The 16,765-nt window shown below is 41.4% G+C and overlaps 1 protein-coding gene across 1 annotated transcript in view; it reads right to left on the bottom strand.

Annotated features, from left to right (window-relative positions):
* Positions 1 to 585: 585 nt before the first annotated feature.
* mapkapk3 (MAPK activated protein kinase 3) overlaps positions 586 to 16,765 on the bottom strand; it is a 33,798-nt gene continuing 17,618 nt past the window's right edge. Inside the window, exons 2-10 of the mRNA XM_060910534.1 lie at positions 10,726 to 10,865; positions 6,747 to 6,811; positions 5,325 to 5,404; positions 5,044 to 5,170; positions 4,131 to 4,206; positions 3,819 to 3,943; positions 3,563 to 3,648; positions 3,391 to 3,471; positions 586 to 1,816 (exon numbers count right to left, since the gene is read on the bottom strand). Coding sequence (XP_060766517.1) covers positions 1,658 to 1,816; positions 3,391 to 3,471; positions 3,563 to 3,648; positions 3,819 to 3,943; positions 4,131 to 4,206; positions 5,044 to 5,170; positions 5,325 to 5,404; positions 6,747 to 6,811; positions 10,726 to 10,865 — 939 coding nt within the window. The 3' untranslated portion in view covers positions 586 to 1,657. The remainder of the gene's footprint in view (positions 1,817 to 3,390; positions 3,472 to 3,562; positions 3,649 to 3,818; positions 3,944 to 4,130; positions 4,207 to 5,043; positions 5,171 to 5,324; positions 5,405 to 6,746; positions 6,812 to 10,725; positions 10,866 to 16,765) is intronic.

The following is a 16,765-nucleotide window of genomic DNA, read 5'->3' on the forward strand; positions in this document are numbered from 1 at the left end:
TTGCCTGCGACCCTGTAGAAGGATAAAGCGGCTAGAGATAATGAGATGAGATGAGCTAGCTTGACCAATGTTGTTTGGGTCATTTTGGGAACAAAAGTAAAATAAATAAATCTCATTATCTCTAGCCGCTTTATCCTTCTACAGGGTCGCAGGCAAGCTGGAGCCTATCCCAGCTGACTACGGGCGAAAGGCGGGGTACACCCTGGACAAGTCGCCAGGTCATCACAGGGCTGACACATAGACACAGACAACCATTCACACTCACACCTACGGTCAATTTAGAGTCACCAGTTAACCTAACCTGCATGTCTTTGGACTGTGGGGGAAACCGGAGCACCCGGAGGAAACCCACGCGGACACGGGGAGAACATGCAAACTCCGCACAGAAAGGCCCTCGCCGGCCCCGGGGCTTGAACCCAGGACCTTCTTGCTGTCAGGCGACAGCGCTAACCACTACACCACCGTGCCGCCCAAATAAATAAATGTAATGGGATATTTTCAAAATAGTCTTTTGGAGAGATTTTTAAAAAAAAAAAATTGTGAAGAAAGAAAAATCTGCTTCAGTAATTACAAGTCAATCTCTAGTTTTCTTGATCATTCCTTTGACTTTTATTGTTGTAATTATGACTAGAGTAGTACCACTTTTACTCAAGTCAGTGCGTTTTGTACTTTTTCATGACTGTAATCCACACAGAGGATTACTCTGCCCTGTGGATAGTTATTCTGAGAAATGTTTTATATTTTCCAAGATATTATAAAAGATGTGGTTTTGAGAGTCATATTAGACATGGGCATGTTCGGCTAATTGATAACTTGACAGAAATTTGGAATTTATTTAAAAAAAAAAAGTCTTTGGTACTTCTCTCTTTTTTTTTAATTAAAACAAGGTTGCCTTAAATACAGTGCCTGCTCTCTGGCAAATCTTATTTAGCAAATTCATAATAAAAGACTTGAAATGTCACAAACAAACAAACAAAAAAAACCCCACAAACTTTTTTTTTTGCGCCAAAATGTTGCCATGTCTTAACAAACATGTAAAATGAAATTAAAATAGTCATCTGATTAAAAAGGGGGGAAAGGAGCAAGGCAAATCCAAACAGAGCATCCTGTGCCATGACTGATGATGCAGCCCACCAGTGAAGTACAACACACACACACACACAGGAAAAAAAAAAAGTCCACGGAGAGTGTATCCATTGAAATGTGTGTTCTCATTGAGTCAATCTTCTTTTCTGCTGAGATGAGGAAGAGGAGGCAGTGAGGAGGAAGAATAAACTTTACTCCTTTACACTGGCAGTCTATTGTTGGTGTGTAGTGTCTTGGGAAAGCTTCTGTATTTAAAAAAAAAAACCTTCATGGCCTTATCAATGCACTGAACACACACGCACACACCCCTAAAGGAGTTAGAGACAGATATATTAAAAATAATATAAAGGTGACGCATGAGCTGTAAAAATACAAATCTAAGCATTTACAACCATACACAGAGTGTGTGTGTGTGTGTGTGTGTGTGAGAGTGAGTGAGAGAGAGAGGTGTGCTGGCTACACTGAAGGAGTGTCCTCATTCTGTCCTCACTTTCACTTCCTCCTCCATCTCTTCATGCTTCACTCATCCATAAATCTATCTATCCATTTCTTTCTGTCTCTCCTTCGTGCTTCATTGGCTGTTGCAGACGGTAGCTCCGCCCTTTCCACCTTCCGCTGCAGCTTTTTTCCTTCTCTTGTTGAGCAGCCGGTTGTTGGATGTGTCCAAGTCTTTAATCTTCACCTGGTCGTAGTCCACGCGCATGGTGGCAAGAGCACTCGTCATCTCCTCCTGTGCGTGCATACACACACACACACACACACACACAAAAAGCAATAATTAACCCATCTTATCCAACTCCAAATGATGGACAGTCTGTAATAATAATAATAACAATAATAATAATAAAGAAAGAAAATAATCAGGAAAATTAAAATGCATCAGGAGAAAGTATGTTTGTGAGGGACAATGAGAGTGCAACCCAAAGAATTAATTGAGAAAATATCAAAACTGAAAATGTAAATAAACAAATTATTTATGAAGAAAATAAAAAATGTGGGCGGCACGGTGGTGTAGTGGTTAGTGCTGTCGCCTCACAGCAAGAAGGTCCTGGGTTCGAGCCCCGGGGCCGGCGAGGGCCTTTCTGTGTGGAGTGTGCATGCTCTCCCCGTGTCCGCATGGGTTTCCTCCGGGTGCTCCGGTTTCCCCCACAGTCCAAAGACATGCAGGTTAGGTTAACTGGTGACTCTAAATTGAGCGTAGGTGTGAGTGTGAGTGTGAATGGTTGTCTGTGTCTATGTGTCAGCCCTGTGATGACCTGGCGACTTGTCCAGGGTGTACCCCGCCTTTCGCCCGTAGTCAGCTGGGATAGGCTCCAGCTTGCCTGCGACCCTGTAGAACAGGATAAAGCGGCTAGAGATAATGAATGAATGATAAAAATGTATATGCGTGCTGCCATCTAGTGGAGGAAAGTGCAAACTACAACAAATGCCACTTCCATGCTGACTGGACGAAAGACTGTCCATGTGATGAAGTAAATAAATTGTATATAAATTGAAAAAAACTTTAAATCAGATATGCCCTTTTTTGCTTTTATTTATTATTAATTACTTTACCTTTTGCGATCATTTTAGTTTTGAGTAACTTTGTGGACAAAAGAGATGCTTATGTAATTCAAAAGGATGATGATGGCGATTATGATTAGTTGTAGTCGTAGTAAAGCTGGCTCTGATCTGATATCCAGGACTGGTGTTGGGCTGAGACCAAAAATAAATAAAAATGTGGGCTGGGACATCGGAGGGAAAAAAAAATTATCTGATCTTGTAACTCATGGAAAAGGTTGAAACTGAGCTTGGAAAAGTTTTTTTTTTTTTTTATTTTGGCGCAACTGGAAATATTTACATTCCAGAGACTGAACTGTTTTTTGTTTTTTTGTTAGGACTAATTTTCATGATATTTATATTTTCCATGTTATTATATTTATTTGTTACACTTGCAATGTCAGTGATTTTTGTTGAAACCTGTAGTTTTGTGCAAGCTGTGTTTTTAAATGTGTATTTTTTTCTGAACTTTGAAGCACTCGGTGGTGGTGGTGGTGGGGGGGCGACATTTTAAAGACAAAAATATTGGATATGTAAATGATATGGGCTGATATTTTACGTTTCAGAATTAGTACTGGCATCAGAAAAGAATAATGGTGTCATGCCATCGCCAATTCTTTTAAAAATTATTATTTGGCATAACAGATATACAACTTGTATTATTGTTAATAATAATAATAATAATAATAATAATAAAAATCATCATCATCATCATCATCTTGAATGTGTGTGAGTGAGAGAGAGCAGCAGGGGTCAGTGCTGTACCTTCACTTCATCCCACAGCTCTCTGTCCTCAGTGAGGACACGTGTGGTGTGTAACGGCGTTGGAGGAACCACCATGGACTGCTGAAAATACAACACAAATATACACTGAAAAAGATGACAATCCACGAATGCAAATTGCTCGCAAAATACATCACACACACACACGACTCACGTTGATCCAGGGATGGTTCATGAATTGTGAGATGGTCATCCTCTCATTAGGGTCAGTCTTCAGCAGCTGGTTAATCAACTGTTTGGCTAGATGAGGAGACACACACACACACACACACAACTGAAATCTGGCACGAGCAGAAAGTCAACACAAGTCAAAAGCAGAAACAGGACATGATCTACATTTCACACATTAAACCACAACCTCGATGGCATTTATAAGCTACTATTTATAAAACACACACACAGCTCTTCACCTTCTTCAGAGACTTCGGCCCACTCGGGGTTGGGAAACTCATACTGGCCCATGCGGATGCGCCGCTTCATGCCGGGAGAAATTGCCTGACCTGTGTTGGAGTAGAACGGTGGGAAGCCGCACAACCTACACACACACACACACACTTGTCAAACCGTCCGTCCTCCATCAGCTTGTTTTTTTTCTCCCCTAAATCTATTCCACAAATATCTGTATGTCAACTCCAGGTGGTTTTATCCTGTATATCAGAATTATTCCCTTTTTTTAATTTTATTTCTTCATGTTCAAGTGAAGTATTTTTATTTCCACTCACAGGATGTACATGATCACACCTAGAGACCACATGTCACACGATTTGTCATATTTCTCAGGACCAAGAACCTCAGGAGCTGAAACAGACCGAGAGAGAGCGAGAAAGAAAAACACACACTGAAATGCAAATCAAATCTGGGTTCCCCCCCAAATCTTGCTTGATACATTTATTTAATACGTTTCAAAATGCCTCAACTAAACATCAAACCAACAAAAGAAAAAAAAAAATCAACGCATGAGAAAATATATCCTGAAAAACCGAGCTGACTCTTTGAGCAGAGTCGACTCACGTATCAAAAGACTCTAAATATTATTCGGGAGTCATTTTGACCAGCTGAGCAATTCTGAATCAGTTGTTGTGAGGATGTGGATTTGACTGTGGATGAACTGAACTGCAGATTGTGATCATGAGGGAATGACCTGCTGTATGGAAGAATGCCAAGTCAAGAAAGAAAATATGCAACACCTAGTAATTTTGACCAGGTCCCCCCCGATTTTCTCCCTAATTTAGTCATGGCTAATTTCCACCCACCAGGTAGCTCTCATTTATTAGACAAAAGGCATGGGACACTAAGCAACTGCATGTTTTCAAACTGCTGCTCGTGAGACGTCTGGGGGTGATGGAACACTGGGAGGAAAGAGAGTCATCCACCCATGATTGGTTTGTGTCACTTATGATTTGACAGCAAAGAGAGAGTCTGCCCACCCTTCCCTTCCTGAGAGCACGGCCAATTTTGCCCTCTTGAGCTCCCACCCACTGATTGGGATTTGAACAAGTAATCTTGGATTTTAAAATAAATAAAAATAATAAATAAATAGATAAATAAAAACTTCAGAAGTTGCAAGAGTCGACTCCTATAGGTCTGACTCACTAAACAGCGTCCTAATTCCCATCTCTGTGCCTGTGTACGTACCGACGTAATACGGCGTGTAGCACGGCGTCTGCAGTGGGTTGTGCAGCGTGGTTTCTTTGGCAAAGCCAAAGTCTGTGAGTTTGAGGACGCAGTTGGAGTCTTTGCTGTTGTAGAGCAGGTTCTCCGGCTGTATTTAAGAAACGTCATATAACATTTCACCGTTACTTTATTCCACTATTACACAGACATACAATATACAGAAAGTTTTCTCTCTCTCTCTCTCTCTCTCTCTCTCTCTCTCTCTCTCACACACACACACACACTCACACTCTCTCTCTCACCTTGATGTCTCTGTGTGCGATGTTCATGTTGTGCAGGTACTCGATGGCAGTGCCGATATCTCGCATGATCTCGGAGCCCTCTACACAAAGACACATTCAGTGAGGACATTTAGAAAAAATTCAGAATATTTCCCAAACCATAATATATATTTTGTTCTCAACTCTTACAGCAAAAGCATGATAGCATCCAGGCGAAGGTTTAGTGTCTTCAGGTTTGTATCGCAACTATGACGCTAATTTAGCTAACAAATAACTGACGCCGATAGCTACCAGTTTCGGCATGTTTTGAATAAATCGTCACACACTCTCCTCAAAACACATCAGCCTTAAATGTTCATACACGTGAAGGGGAGGGAAGCCTCATAACCCCCAAAAGGGCTGATGTGTCTCGGGGCCAAAACGCATAAACAGGTGTGAATCTCTCTCACGACTATAACTCACAGCTCCTCTGACTGAGCGAACGACGGGGTAGCGCATGTCTGGGTGTTAGTGCTTGTGAGGCACACTGGACCGAGGCGGGTTTTGGAGGAAAGCCACGCCGATGGAAGGAGGCCTGCGGTAATGCAGGAGACTGATGTTTCAAAATGGCTGCTTTCCTGAGCAGCAGGATAAAGTGCAAAATGGCGAGAGGGGACTCCACTTCTGAGAGCAAGTCTCTCTCTCTCCAACTATATTAACTCCCTTCACAAATATCTATTACGTTGCATGGCATTTACGAGACACTTTTATCCAGAGCGACGTACAACAAGTGCCAAAGTCAGGTACACAAAGTGCTCAACTTCTAGACAAGAAACTTCTAGTGCCAACTGAACAAGTGACACCAACACCTAGTGTAATATTCTGCTGAAGTACAAGTACTCAAACAGCCAAGGAAACAAACCAACCATACAAAGTACAACTAAATAGAGAACTCAAAACAGCTAACCCCATGCTTGACCGTACACAGCCTGGGTTGGTCTCGACTGAAACGCAGTTACACAGTGGGCAGGGAAGAAGGGGAGAGGTGCAGCCTGAAGAGGAGAGTTTCTCAAACATAATTGCTCAAACTATATTTTTCCTTTTAACGTCATGCTTTTCACAACAGCCTTCAGAGCCGCGGTGTTAGCGGCACGACTGTCCAAACACGGAATAAGGACTGCATAGGGTTTAAAAAAAGGCACGGGCAAGTGTTGTGCATCTCGCCCGATTGCGTGCACGTGCCAGCTTTAAAAGCCGAGGTAGGGGACTGCGGCTCTGCCTGCAGGAAAGCCCATGACGCTACAATCCAGAAAGTTAAAATAATAAAAATAAGAAATGTCTGTTGAGTGAAAATCATCTTTATATACATTTTTATTTTATTTTTTTTTTAAAATCTTACTCAAACAATAAGCAGGCCTGGACGAAAGGATGCCATTTGTTTGTTGAGTGCCTGAGTGAACCTACCTCTCTCGGTAAAGGCCTGGTCTCCTCTGGCCTGAATCCTACTGAAGAGCTCTCCTCCTTCCATACTGCAACACACACACACACACACACACACACACAATAAAAGCAGTATTAATCTCACTCCTCACAGAAAAAACAGTCAGTGTTTGAAGAATGGGGTTTGCGAGAAACATTTAATTATCCAGTACAAGCAGCGAGAGAGATGAGATGAGATGATTGTATTCAGAAGAAAAGACAGACTGAAAGTGGAGCATAATTAAAATCATGGAACATTTTTCATTGTGAGAATTTGGCAGTGCGGTTTATCAGAACTGCTGAGTGACACTGACACACAGAGTTTCATAATGTCTTTATATCCACTTCCCTTAAACTCTCCCTCTCTTTCTCTCTCACACACACACACACAATATGCATGTAGCTTTTTTTTTTTTTTAAATAAAAGCTGCAGTTGGGCGGCACGGTGGTGTAGTGGTAAGCGCTGTCGCCTCACAGCAAGAAGGTCCTGGGTTCGAGCCCCGGGGCCGGCGAGGGCCGTTCTGTGTGGAGTTTGCATGTTCTCCCCGTGTCCGCGTGGGTTTCCTCCGGGTGCTCCGGTTTCCCCTACAGTCCAAAGACATGCAGGTTAGGTTAACTGGTGACTCTAAATTGACCGTGAGTGTGAATGGTTGTCTGTGTCTATGTGTCAGCCCTGTGATGACCTGGCGACTTGTCCAGGGTGTACCCCGCCTTTCGCCCGTAGTCAGCTGGGATAGGCTCCAGCTTGCCTGCGACCCTGTAGAAGGATAAAGCGGCTTGAGATAATGAGATGAGATGAAGCTGCAGTTTTTCCTCATGGGGACATTCGGCCGGTCCCCATAAGTCGAGACCAGTGACTGTAGAAAACATGGACAGCGGATCATCTCTCAAAACTGCTGGCTGGTTGCAGTACAATTTTAGCCCCACCCATCTCCATAGGCATCAATAACAAACGAGGCGATCTTCCAGGTCACTTTTCTCATCGAAACACTTTTCATCTACAGCGTCTACTCAGAATAGTTTGTTTTCTCTCTGCACATTTTATATTTTCCCCCAGAAATTAGCATGATTCTACGATATCGTCAGAACACGTGGCTAAACTTGGGAATGAAGTGATTGACAGCCTTGGCTGGAAGGGACCAGCTGCAGCATGACCGTCACGATCTGTCTGTTCGTTACATGGAGTAGCTGAATTTCTTAAATTATTTCAGGAACAACGTGTCGCTGCGTCAGCAAGTTCAAGGAGGACATTCTGCAACATACTGGACTTTGGGATTGAGAGGAGGGGGCGGGGCTACGAAATGAGTAGGTGTACTTGACTTTGACTCTTGCTTTTACTGCAGAGACTCTGATTCCAAATTTGAAAACAAGGCAGAGGAATTTTGGCTTTGATTTGAGAGAATAGAAGAGGACGGAGTCGCCCTGTCCGTGTGTTTTACAGTCACTGGTTGAAACTGCCAGACTGTCTTGTCCTTGTGGGGACATTTGGTCAGCACCAAGATAAAAAAAAAAAAATGAACAAACATGGTCCAACACACACACGCCACAATCTTCCACCCAAAACACATTCGTCTAGTCTGGGGCGTTCTTACTGCATTTTCACAAAGTTGTTAAGTTATTTAAATCCTGCTGTGCCTTGACCTCACTCTGAACCTTATAGTTTTGTCCGTTTGGCTTTTAACAACGAAACACTGCATGCACACACTCATACTTTCTCTCAGTTCTCATGGAAACTCAGAGAGGAAGCCAAAAAAAAAAGGTCACACTTTACAAAGAAAACAACTCAATTCAGTGGAATGATTTACGCAAGTCAGTCTCTCTCTCTCTCTCTCCCCATTTTCATGAAAAGGTTAAGTGGAAGTGATTTATCGGAGTCCGCAAATAAGGCAATTACAAGTCTTACGGAGTCTAGAATGGGGAAAAGAGTTGCCAAGTGATGAAGCTTAAAACACACACACCCAATTTCTTTTACATAAAATTAAACACTTGTCACCATCATCTCACTATGGGGAAAACACTAAAGTGTGTAACGCTGTGGATCCCCAGGCGTGGAACATTAAAACCACAGATCTAGTGCAAAGAGATACAACTCATTTCCTGAGATGTTGCGTGCACATGTGGGGGGGGGGAGGAGTAGTGGTTATAAAATGTTCTGGTGGTAACCACAGAGTTAACGGTTCAAGGCCCAAAAAGTTGTGACCAAGAGCTTCTACGGTTACTCCACACAGACACTCTCTCAACCTCACTCTCTTTCACATCCACTCTGTTACCCAAAGGAGAAGGAGATCTGGAGCAGGTGACAGGAAGCTGGAGGAGCGTAATGAAAAAACAGAAAAAGAATGCAAAACCGCACAACGCTGTGCTTCCTTCATGTCCAGTCATCAGAGCTACTGTTACTGAATTCTCCGTTTCCTTTTTTCCACGGTTCTTACTCTGGTTGGTCCTGTTCACCTCTTGTCAAGCTTTCACCAATTATCATAATTTTTAAAGATTTTTTTGGGCTTTTTCACCTTTATTGGATAAGACAGTGTAGAGACAGGAAATGAGCAGGAGAGAGAGACGGGGAGGGATCGGGAAATGACCTCGGGTCGGAATCGAACCCGGGTCCCCGGATTTATGGTATGGCGCCTTATCCACCTGAGCCACGACGCCCCATGCATCATAATTTTAACACTTTTTTCTGTTTGATTGAGTCTCATGCTCAATCAAAAGGAGTAAGGCGTCCCTGAAAGCCAATTCAAACGCAGATTCATCAATAATCCATTATTCAAGTTACCTTGTGTAAATGTTTGTCGATAAGTTCAGAGTCTTGCATAAAGCGTTTGTCATCACGTAACTTCTGATACATTACTCAAGTTAACTCCAACTTGGTCTTTCGGGTGATAATTAGCTAGTCGTTAATTCAGAACGCGTTCCTGAAATCTGTGCAACTGAAATAAAGAAGCGATTTAAACTGGACAGCGTAATTAAGATTCAAAATCTCAGCACTAATGAGAAGATTTGAAGCCAAGGTTCACAGGACTGAGTCTCTCATAGGATACAAACATTCCCCCCCCCAAACAAACTGGACTTTCATGAGGACCAGAGTTTGTGAACGAAGGCTCCTGCGAACGTTTTACGCATAAATCTGTTTACCGCTTGATAAATGAGCGACATTGTGCATCACATCAAACATGACTATTTTTACAAAAACTGTCATTCATTCATTCATTCATTCATTGGATTCCTCAGTTTTTAAACGCAACTTATTGAAACGTCACCCAAAATGATTCGGATTTGAACAGAATGCGTTCGAAAGGAGTACAAATACAGAAATTAATAGGATGTGAACTTTCTCTCAGAAAAGGATACAAACCTTCTTTAGATTAGGAGGCCGACTTTTTCAGAATAGGACACAAACTTTTAGAACAGCATAAAAACTTTCTTTCAAATGGCGTCTTTCTTGAGAAGAGGATACAAACTTTTTTTTTTTAAGAATCGGATACGAACCTTCTTTAGAATAGCATAAAAACTTTTTTTTTTTTTAGAATAGTGCTAGAAAACAAAAAAGTCGTGTCAGGAGCTTTTCCCCCTTTTTCATACGATGCATGACACGATATATGTGGGTCACTGCGGTTTCAGTTAGGTTTACGTGAACTAGTAAATGTCGAATAAACATCTGCCTCTGGTATGACTGGAAAACTTAAATACCGCAATAGACATTCAGCACTGTCTACATGTCTTTACGTATCATGACATGGCATTTTTCTGATCGAGAAAACACAGCAGTCTGGTCTGCCCATTCCAGTTCGTTTGTGAAAGCAGAATTAGCTTTCCCCTGATCCTGGCATGAATAAACAAGCCCATCACAGCCATTTCCAGTCAGTGTGAGCAGCTGCTGATGACTGAGGACTGGGTTATGCATGACAAAAGGGCTGAGTGATGCATGCTGGGAAATGCAGTTTCATCAGCGGCATGTCCTCACCATTCCATGATAATGAGTAGGCACTTTTTTCCATGGTGCATGTTTTCATAGAGGCTCAGGATACGCACTATGTGTGGCCCGCTGGAGGCACGCCAGTGCAACTCGACCTCTCTGCGCGCTTTTGGGCTGTCGTAAAGAATCTGCAAAAAACACAGAGACGAGAAGAAGGTCAGAAGGGAAAATTAGGTGCATTAATGCAGCGGTTTTGCAAACATGCCCTGATTTTTCTTGCTTTAAAGCTGAGCAATCAGGAAAGTGTCATCTTGAGACAAGTAAGAGGTACTTAAATTACAATAACACCTTCAATACTGAAACCATTACTGTGGAACTCCAGCGTACTTTGTTACTTCATCATTTAATATACAGTATGTATCATGATGTACAAGTCCACAGGAAGGTGTTTATCACCATTTCAAAAGCAAATATTCTGATTAAATTTCAATATAGACTTTATCGTCATTCTTTGGATGAAATTTATCAGCATGAAGCCCAAAGAAAACGGAATGATGATGCATTTTGGAGGCAGAAGGACATTTTGAATGAACTGAACCACTTTGGATGGATAATTGTTTTACTTTCCTCCGCAATGGGAAATGTTGCCTCCTGCACTATGGCTGGTCACTAATGGCAGCTTATTCGCAGTCAGTAATACGCATCATGCATGCATGGTCTGAGAAATTTAATTTAAAAAAAAAAGTATAAAATGCAGAAATGTATGACTTGGGAAGAGAAAAAGCCAATGCTAGGAGATGCAATAATGCACCACAGAATGCTCCACTTCGCACCTCATTTGACAGATGTTTTTATTTCAAGTGCAAGACAATCTGAAGGTTTTCTGGCAGCTCGTACGTACGTGACCTCTGGAAATAATCCTAGCCGCTTCATGCAGATGTGGAAAAGCACAACTTGGATTTCTACTGCACTGGTGGACAAAAGGAGAAACCCCTGACTCAACAAAGCAACTATTCCAACCTTCCCTCGGTGTTACACAATTTACTTTCGCGGCAGATATTGGGGAAAGTTCCTGGTTGGAGACGCTTTCTCCAAACAGGTCACGTCACATCAGGTTACACTCGTGTACAAAAAACAAAATCCCAGGGTAAGCCATTGTCTCTACAGGTGACCGCCGCCCATTGAGACAGAGAAAATCTTCATAAAATATAATTCTGTAACGAGAGATAAGAATCGCAAATCTGATCATGTCTGAACAAATTCCTCCCAATATCTAGATACAGTCCTGTGCAAAAGTCTTAGGCACATGTAAAGAAATGCTGTAGACCAAAAATGGCTTAAAAATAAAATAATGAAACAAAATGAGCTGTAGATTTAACTGAGCATCTTACAGAACCAGCCACAGTTCTTCTGGACACTTTGACCGTCACACTCGCTTCTTCAATGTGCACCAAAACCCAGAAGCCTTCATGATGTTTTCTTTTTTTTTAAATCTGAAAAGTGGGCACTTCTGGATGGAATATGCTGCTGAGGTACTGTACAGTTTAAAAAAAAAAAAAAAACCTCAAATGCTTGAAGGAAACAACAATAATAATAATAATAATAATAATAATAATAATAGAGTCATAACATCTTTTCCAGGTACTGTTAAGTGTAATACCCGACAGTACAACGAGAGATTTTTATCCTATCAAAATGATCATTTATCACTTCAGCCAAGTATTTTAAGAGCCCTCACTCTCTCTCCGATGTCTCTCTTGGTACGTGACGGAGAGAAGGACGAGCGTAAGCCTGGAATAGACACAGGGTTGACATTGCACATGTCTTCCATCAGGGTGTATTTTTAGGAAAAGGGTGTAAATCAATCTGTGTGTGTGAGGACAGAGGTTAAGGAAAGTGAACACTAATCATACTGTACATGTAGCAATAATTGATCATTCAGTTTGTACCACAATCATGATGAATTCTCCAATCTGGTTGGTCCAAATAACAGCAGCTCTGACAATAGTGCAGGTTTATATTCTAAGATGCTATCGTTTTGATAGTAACAGCTCGTTCACGGAGATTTGTGTCGTTGTTGATATGGGTGAGATTTTCCATGAGGAGATATTCAGATATCAGCACTCTAACCTTCAGACCATGGGGGTTAGAGAAGCAGCCTTGAGCCCAAAGGGTTGCTGGGTCAATTCCCGGAACCGGCAGGAAAAAGGCGAGGAGAGTTGAGTGAAGGAACAGCACTTTCCCCTCCCTATGCATCATGGCTGAAGTGCCCTTGAGCAAGGCATCGAACCCCCAACTGCTCCCTGGGCGCTGTAGCAGAGCTGCCCACTGCTCTGGGTGTGTATGTGTGTGCGTGCGTTCAATGCTTCAGATGGGTTAAATGCAGAGGAGGAATTTCACTATGCTTGAGTGTTCATGTGACCAAATAAAGGCTTCTTCTTCTTGTAAAACAGTCAAAGCTACTTTCGGTGCAATTTTAGGTTTTCCGTCCGTCACAGGAAATTCTTGAGGATGGACGACTTTGCGGTTTCTCAGTCACAAGACAAGCTGCTTTTTTTTTTTTGGTCAAGAGTTAAAAAGCAAATGAAAAGCTGACCTCCAGCAAGAGTTCCCTCCATAACTATGGGATGAATGATATTTTTATCGTGACTCTTCCGATTATCGTTTCTACCCTGATGTTCTTTGGATCCTGCAGTAAGTGGACTGACATTTCTAGGGCAGAATACATCAACCACAAGTGACTCCTCCAATCATTTTCAGATCATTTCTGTGGAGCATCGCAAGGATTATTTTTAGAGAGAGCAAATTCTATTTGAATAACAAATAAATTAACAATATATTTAAAAACTAATGATGATATATTGAAACCTTGGGCAATTATTGCAATATAAAATTTTAACACGGACGTTTCTTTAATTTAATACGGCTTAATGACCACAATTGTTTCTGGAGCCATTTGTGTTTTTTAAAAAGAAGGACAACTTATTATTTTAATAAGTTGATATTACCAAGCAAGGCTGATTCATTCACTTTCAGACCAATAACAAGGGGGGGGGGGGGGGGGGGGGAGTCCGTGTGTTAGCCTCTCGGAATAATTTGCAAGCGTGACACAAACGTTGCATTTTAAACTCGTTGTTTTCTTCATTTTTTGCTCCACATGACCCAAAGCCACTGCATTACCAGAGAGGACTGAGCGATGGGGCTTCATTAGGCGGCGGATTGTCATGTGGTTACAGGCAAACAAAAAAACAAACAAACAGAAACAGACGAGCGGCGTTTTGGATCAATTAAAGCTGAATGCTGTTGGTGTGTGGAGGCGTTAATATGTAATGCACTTTGACCTCCACCCACATGCGGTTTCTGCTGATCGTAAACCATAAAGTGTGTGCGTGCACGTGTGTGTATATTCCATAAACTTGCCACTTTTGTTTATAGCACCGGCAGCTGGATTGGGTCTAATCTGTTCCTGATGCTTAGTCACTGTGTGTCAGAAAAGAGTTACAGATGTTGACTGAGGATTTCAAGTTCAACTCATGACCTTGAATTGGTCACTGATTTATATTCTCCCTCTCTCTCTCTCTCTCTCTCTCTCTCTCTCTCTCATCCAGCAATCATTCATTGAACAAATCACAAATGTAAAATACACACTCTCGATACAGTTGATAGGTCAACAGAGTGGATTTAAATCAGAAAAACTTTTTTTTGGACCTTTTATTTCGAGGACCTACAACATGTCTCTCTCTCGCTTACACACACACACACACACACACACACACCCATGCTCAGCAATCCTACTGTGTGTTAAGCCTCGGATAAGACAAAAGGGATTAATATGGAATGCAAAATACCACCTGTGAGTCCAAGTGTGTGTGCACTAATAGGACATGAGGTCACGAAGGTTATACCATCCATATTACTAACAAATCCACCTTCAACTGATTGTCATCACTTTTTTTTTTTCCTTTTTTTAAACCCGGAGTCCTCTGATGGAAAACATGATCAAAAATTGCAAGTTTGACAGTTTCGGTTCTTACGACAGAAAAATAACAGCCTGGGTTTCCCCTCCCCCCCACTTTGCAAGAATAAATGACATCATTATATATCTGACAAATAATACATCACTTTTGACACCGAACATATCATCCACCTTATAACAACAATGCTAGAATGCACTTTTTTTTTTCTAAAAATATTTTTTTTTATTTTTTGGTCTGTAGGGAGCAATTTGTGTCTTCAAACAGATCACTTATTTTAACCAGGACCAAAAGTGAGTACTTATTCATTTTATTCATTGCTTTTCAGTCTTCAGTGTAATATTCTGGGAAAGAGCTCGAGATACATACTGACTGCTTTATGTTGAATGAGGATACAGTCATAACCCCTTAAAGCCTGGTTCTAGCACCACCTATGTGAATAAAGTGTCTAATATAATATTGTATATTATTATCCGTCCAGGACACTTTGTCGGTGAAATAAAAACAAACAATGTGTTCTCTTCCCTTCTCGCAGGTTCCATTCATTTGGTTTGATAGCATGCAATATTGTTAGCATATCGCTTATCCTACATGTACTCTACCCAATGGAGAACGAGCGTTGAATATGGTTCACGATATTGCATGGTTGTCAAGACAACACGATGTCACACGTTGGAAACGTAAAACTTCCGCGCTAGCGAGTGACTGACAATTTGTAAACAAACATGGCTGCCAGGTTTGCTTCATTAAATACGGAGGTTTGAGAGAATTTTGAAAGACACGCTCAAAGCAACATAAAGCAGTCAGTATTTATCTCGAGCTCTTTCCAAGAATATTACACTGAAGACTGTAAATCTTTAATCTTATTGTACATGTGTATAGTGACAATAAAGGCATTCTATTCTATTCTTGAACACCTGAAAGGAATGGGTCTGTACAACAACCACCACAGGTACTGTGCCAAGAGCACAGTGGTATCCCATTTCCACACCTGAGGCCTTGGGACAAAGGCCAAGGTCACAGAACTGCGAGAAATGAGGTCATTTGTCTGGAATCTGATGACAAAGGGAAAAGGATAAAATATTTCCATGGTTAATAATATTAACCAAGTTCCTATCTTTCACCAATTTCTTGATGCAGGCCAGTGAAAAATATGCAGATCATTGATCTGACCTGCCAAGGTCACTCCAGGGCAAAGCAAATCTTCCCAAATGAAAGCCCATATATAACTTCCTATCCATGATCAATACTAACTATGGGCCTATCTCGCACCGTTTTCATAATACAAGCCATTGAAAATATGCAGGTCACTGATGTGCCCTTTCAGGGCCACTCCAGATCATTTTTTTTGTGCCAAAAGAAAGTCCATATAAAAGAGCTCCTATTCATGATTAATAGTAAATATGGAGCTATCTAGCACAGTTTGAGATACAGGCCTTTGAAAATATGGGCGTCACCAATCTGACCTTTCAAGGTCACTCCAGATCAAATTTTTTGGTGCCAAAAGAAAGTCCACATATGACTTCCTATACATGGTTGATAATTACTATGGCCTTATCTTGCTCAGTTTTTTAAATATAGGCAATTGAATATGTGACCTAATATTGCCCAAGGTCAAAAGGTCAAAACTATAAATATTCATTGAAACATGTTTCTCTATGGCAAAAGAGCAAGGCTAGCTCAAAGACCATGAAAAATAGACAAAACTGACTTTTTGCTATAGAGTCACCTAATTGACAAGTTCAAGGTCACGTAACTAATCAAAAATGGGTCAAATCGCTTAACCAAGGCAAACTATTTTGAATATTTTGAATTTGGTGAAAATTCATGGGGGGGGGGGGGGGGGGGGGTAGCAATTTCATGCACAAGTGACCTTTGACCTAATTCTGGCAAAGGGTCAAGGTCAGAAGTCAAAGGAGTGCGCAAAAAAAAAAAAAAATATGGCATGAAAGAATTTTGTCTAGCTTGTCCTGGTACTGAACCAGGTGGTCCCATTCATAGCCATTCCTGAAGATTTTATGTACTCATAAAATGACGTTATGATGTCATGTGACGTCATACATGATATGGAGATCATGTATGACATCACAGCCTATAGGCACTACCATTTTTGA

Source organism: Neoarius graeffei, chromosome 26 (genome assembly GCF_027579695.1).
Source record: "Neoarius graeffei isolate fNeoGra1 chromosome 26, fNeoGra1.pri, whole genome shotgun sequence".
NCBI lineage: Eukaryota > Metazoa > Chordata > Actinopteri > Siluriformes > Ariidae > Neoarius > Neoarius graeffei.